Raw genomic sequence first — 5,775 nt, 5'->3', positions numbered from 1 at the left:
ATAAAGAGGGAGGTTGGGTGGCAGAAACCAGAGGCGGAGGGGATCGATAAACTGAGAGGAGCTGTGTTCAACATCCGTCAACTGAGGTGTGGCAGGGTGTAGGCAGAGGGACTCGGTGAAGCAGGTGGGGCAGAGGTAAACAAGGCGGATAAGTGGGTCATAGAGTAAATATACACGAAAAATTCGACTTACTGTTATGAGGCAGGGAAGAGTGAGAGGAAGAGAGAGGAAGGAAAACAGGAACAGGGATATATTAGAACGTTGGAAGCATATAGAAAGAGAGGGAGAAAAAGAAAGGGAGGAATGGAGTTAGTTTATGGGATTGGCTGTGGAGGAGGACGTAACATCCTGTCTCCATGCAGGAGCGACTGCTTGCCTCCGGTTGATAGGTCTGCTTGATCAAACAGACCGGAGCTATGCAACAACAACAACAATAACCCAACACACTTGCTCATAACTTTGTCGAAGGCACTTCCTACCCTTTCGCTTTTCCCCAGTACCCTTCTTGTTTTAGCTGAACAGCCCATATAGGAGGGGGTGCACTACCCCTACCTTTTTTTTTTTTTTTTTTTTCCTGTCTGCCTAGACATGTTAAAGGGTACTTTAAGCCCATTATATATAGACTACATATTAGGATGAGCGACTATCAAGACAGAGTATTTTGATGGTGATGATGATATCACTGTGATGACTGCAATAGATAATGATAAGAACCGCGATGATGATGGAAGATTTGATGCACACAAAAGAAAACTGCCATACCCACAAGAGATGGCGCAGACGGAGCAAGAGCCAACGTGGAGTGTGGAGAGTATCATCACTGACGTAACCACCCGCAGCCAGGTATGCCTTCATCTGCAAATCAGTGCATGTCCTCACTGCTTCACTGTCATCGCCACCACCACCAATAGAACAATCTCCTGATGAAAAAAAAATCTATGCATTAATTACTTCCTTCTAGCACACTGCTAGAGTCAAACAAAACAAACATAAAATGAACATTACTTGTTTTATCCGTATTTTCACTATCCTGATTTTATGCACATCCTTCCAGACCTCTGCCGGAATAAATAAAATTCTGTGTTCTCAATAAATACTTTTATTATTCAGATGCTACTCACTTCCTTCCAGAATACTGCCTCAACTACTCATCGCTATCACGTGCGAGAAACTGAGTTAAATGAACACAGTCTACTTCATCTGTAGTTTCATTATTCAGAACACTGCTACAATTTTACGCCAACGACATCACAAGAAACAGAGATAAACTGAACACATTAATTTAGTTTCCGTTTTGCTGACGCTGGTCATTTCCTTTTAGAGCAGAGAGTGGCACAGTTGGAGGAAGGCCAACGTAGGCAGTTCACAGACATCACCATCCATCGCCGTATATAACCTCATTGACGAGTCAGCATATGCCTCAGCTACCATCAGTGCTACCATCACATACTGTACGGTCTTCGTTAAATATTCTGTCGTCTCTCCATTTCTCTCCGTGCACTTGGAAAATCAGTGTGGCGAATCTACAGCAACCAACACTGTTTACTTTATTTAGCTGTACATCAGTGTCACAGTGTCGGTTGCTGCGGATTCATCACTCTGATTTTCAAAGCCCAGGGAAAGAGAGGCACTAAAGTCGTCAGGACATCTGATGCTGACTTTACACATTCATCGTCTTTCAGAAACAACCAGACAAAACTCACCTCCTTCCAGAGCATCACCACTGCCACAGTCACATATACGGCCGTCATCTGTACGAGATGAAGATAACAAAGAATGTCTGCTTCATTCATATCATCGTTACCATGTACCGCTCAGAAGATTAATACATACACCACCAGCATCAGCAAGAGAAAAAGATAAAGCACATGTTTGCTGGAGTGTATTACCGTTATCCTGTCGGTATTCACTTCCAAAACTGCGACTATAACACGCAACACCAGCATATGAAAGAGATAGATTGAACATGATATGGAACTTCATTACCTTGATATTATTCACTTCCTACAAAATCACTGTCATAGCCATACACACCCTCGTCATCAGCAAAAATAAAGATAAAATGGCCACACCTCTTATTTCCCTTAGCGTCTTTACTGTGAGAAATCTTCCCTGAGCTGAATATTCGTACACTTGACTGACGCTATCAAGGGGGAAAAAAAAAAAAAAGACATACTGTTCAGTTCCTTAGGTTATGCACAGGATTATTTAGTTATCCCTTAATCTTTATTTTTTACAGCTATCATGCCCTTCACAACCAAACCAGAGTGAATCTTCACTAAACAATATACAATTAGCAAAACTATATGTGATAATATTATGCTGAATATTTTAGTTATCTATTATGCAGACTTACCCTGTAAACTGGCAAAGAGCTTTTATAGTTACTGTACTCTCCCTACATGGCTCTCTCACCTGGTGAAGTTTTCGAAGACTCAAGTGAAGAATGAACAAAGACCACAAATTGGATGTGTTGAGTGCTGAGATGCGGTCAAGGTAGCGTGGTGTATTTACTCAGACCTTGATTCAGGCGTTCTCTTTGATGCGACAACAGGTGATGCTGGTGATGCTCCATTTATCCACGTTCTTAGTTACAACAGCGCCCGTCATCACGTAGAAACTGACGTAGCTGGTCGAGTCACCTCCACACAACCTCCACTCCTGCCACTTCGAGCCTCTAGCCGGCCTATCCTGAAGGCTCCCATCAACGGTATGACAGTCCCTGGGGTCGACTTTAGCCTGATCGGGTCTGAATGCCCCGCTACATGGACCCTGAGATGGATAAGTGGCCGTGACGAAGCCCCTGTAGAGATTAGGCAGACAGTCCGCCGTCATACAATTCTGCTGCTTCTTCGGGTAGTGGCAGGCGTCCTTGGGATCATCGACGCTGAAGGGCATGAGATTGAGAGCCTGTTTGCAGATGAGAAAGACCTTTTCTTCCCCGGTAGTGTACATGCCAATAGCACCGGCGTTAGCGTTGCATTTGTTTCTCTTTGTGATGTCCACGTCACTGATGCCTTGGCTCTCTAAGGCGGCCTCTGCCACGACTCCCGGCTGTTTGCATGAAAAAAAAAGAAAAAAAAAAGGAGGATTTACCTTTATGATGAAAAAAAAAAATTATACGAGGAAAAAGTAATACTCATAAAACTATTGAGAAAAGAAAGATTTATGAGAGTAACGTTTTTGAAGAAGAATAAGCTACTTACAAATATTTCCACCTATGATTAAAAAAAAAAAAAAGAATCATGGAACAAAAAGATCGTTAAGAAGTTACAGATATGATGAAGTGGAGTTAGTTTAATGAAGAACAAGAAGGAGGAGGAGGAGGAGGAGGAGGAGGAGAAAAAGGTCTATGCCTATTGACTGCATAAGGATCAGTAACATTTTCGCTGATCAAGACGTGTTTCGGTGATCCATAATTTTCATAGATATTCACACTAATCGGAGAGAGAGAGAGAGAGAGAGAGAGACACACACACACACACACACACACACACACACACACACACACACACACACACACACACACTTACCGACGCAGGTGCCGCAGGGGTAGGAAATGCAGGCCTTCTAGACGACGATGTGGTAGTTGCTGTGGAGGAGCCATATTTTCAGATATACTGAAATTTTGTTTATTTATTTATGTGTGTGTGTGTGTGTGTGTGTGTGTGTGTGTGTGTGTGTGTGTGTGTGTGTGTGTGTGTGTGTGTGTGTGTGTGTGTGTGTGTGTGTGTGTGTGTGCATTCTTACCCATTTTTTTCGTCTTATTTTTTTTTTTTCAATTCTTCGCTCACCAGATCCTCTCTACCTCCTCTGTTATTGTTTTGCCACATATATCTTCCCTACAATAACGAAAGGACTTTAAGCATGATAATTTTTGTACTCAATTCGATCACAGGTTTTCTCCACTCCACTGGTACAATTCCACTCGTTCAGGCCTTATGTTCCGTTGCTATGTTAATAATACCAGTAACGACAAATAAGAGTGATGGATATGTAGGTAAAAACACATTCTTCTTTGACGAGATCCTCCTCCAAAAATAGTCCCATAAATCTACACTTATTTTACTGGTTCATTCATGCTACCGCCAAACAATGTAATCCAGGGAAGTAGGGCATTCTGACAATGAAGGTGTTACTAACGACACCCACTTCAAAACTCTCTCTTTAAGCAAATAAAATCGTTTAAAGATGGCACTAACAGAATAAAGAACACGTCGTCGGGTTGGAGGTGCAAAGATAAACGATATATGTAAATAAATAGTTAAATAAATCACACGAAAAAGAATGAACGATACTGATAGCCATGAGTAAACATCACTCTTGTCCCCTCTCCTAACTGTAAATTAATCGGCAGTTATAGAATATATTACTATCTTGCACTGAACATTAGGTTATTCTATCAAACATAAATAAAATAAATAAATAACTGACACAGATCAAGGGGAGAAAACTGGAGAAAATCAAGTCGTTTTGCACTAAGGCTTTTCTCTAAGGAGGAAGAGGAAAAAGAAGAGGTACAGTGGTTCTATTCAAAAGCTTTTTGAGATTCAAGGCTATTGTTATGTTACAGGAATTCATTCATGTCTAACTGTGATTTTTATTTGCAGCTGCTGTGAGCCTCTAGGTTTCACAGAAATTCTTTTTTGTGGAGTAATGTTTCATTCAGGATAACACAAGATGATACTGTTCAGGTGAGAAAAGAAACATATGAGTGACTCTTTCTACTACAATGAAGTTTGTATTTTAATCTTCCTGTGTTCAGACGATCGTTTTTATCTTAGAAGAGAATTTTCAATATTGGGGGTTAGATGCAACTTCACTGACACCCTCAGTACTTGGGTGCTATCCTTCACTGACACCCTCAATATCTGGGTGCTTCCCATCACTGACACCCTCAGTACTTGGGTGCTATCCTTCAATGACACCCTCAATATTTGGGTGCTCTCCTTCACTGACACCACCACTACTTAGGTGTTCTCCTAAGCTGAATAAAATCATTTGACAGCGGCAATAAATACAACAAGATGACGTTCTCAGACTGAAGGGATTAATGGCAATTACTCACCCGGTGGTACTGTGGCATCCAAAGGACAGCAGAGTAATTGATTCCCTCTTCTGAAATTAAGAAAATAGTAAACACTAAACATGAAAAAGATGAAAAAACTCAAACTCTGATTCTGACCTTTGACTTTTGATCGTCTGAATCAATATCGAATAGATCTCTTTTACATCCAGGCACAATACAGGGAGGTCTATATATGACACTCTTCTTTCACTCCGTGGGCTGTTTCTCTTGCGTTGTGGAAACGGTTCAGCCAACGTTCTCAGTGTCTGTCCTGAGACATTTACTCATTACCCACTATGCCACACCCACGCCCGCATCAGCAGACTGAGCATTGTCCACAACACAAAGTATATCCCTAGGCGTAGGTTTCTAGTGGCGTGCAATGTACGGACCACCCCGTATATGAGACAATACTGCCCTAAATCGGACAAGGCATTTATGATATTTCTTTTAGCATAAATATATACTGTATAAACAAATTCAGTCACAGGAGCCATGCCTTAGTTGTCGCTAATAGCATACATAAAATAGAATAAATGACACAACAAAAGAATATATAAAACATTCATAACAAATAAAGGTAAAATGTATTCTGTTTCACGGATCTGATGTGTGAAGAAGAACCTGAGAAAACATTAGTGACTATGAGTGAGATAATTAATATAAGAAACGATGAATTAAAAGGAGTTACCGTATAATAAGAATAG

General features: G+C 41.0%; 1 protein-coding gene across 1 annotated transcript; it reads right to left on the bottom strand.

Annotated features, from left to right (window-relative positions):
* Positions 1-2,252: 2,252 nt before the first annotated feature.
* LOC145408829 (uncharacterized) lies at positions 2,253-5,400 on the bottom strand. Its single transcript, XM_080279472.1, has 3 exons — positions 5,364-5,400; positions 3,534-3,592; positions 2,253-3,054 (listed from the first exon to the last, which is right to left on the bottom strand). The coding sequence occupies exons 1-3, from the start codon at positions 5,398-5,400 to the stop codon at positions 2,527-2,529; spliced, it is 624 nt and encodes a 207-aa protein (XP_080135598.1). The 3' UTR covers positions 2,253-2,526.
* Positions 5,401-5,775: the final 375 nt, after the last annotated feature.

The sequence above is a fragment of the Coenobita brevimanus genome, chromosome 78 (assembly GCF_032717465.1).
Source record: "Coenobita brevimanus isolate Jiangsu-jjx chromosome 78, ASM3271746v2, whole genome shotgun sequence".
In the NCBI taxonomy this organism is placed as follows: domain Eukaryota; kingdom Metazoa; phylum Arthropoda; class Malacostraca; order Decapoda; family Coenobitidae; genus Coenobita; species Coenobita brevimanus.
The sequence above is the reverse complement of the archived record's forward strand: the minus strand, read 5'-3'. Positions and strand labels throughout refer to the sequence as shown.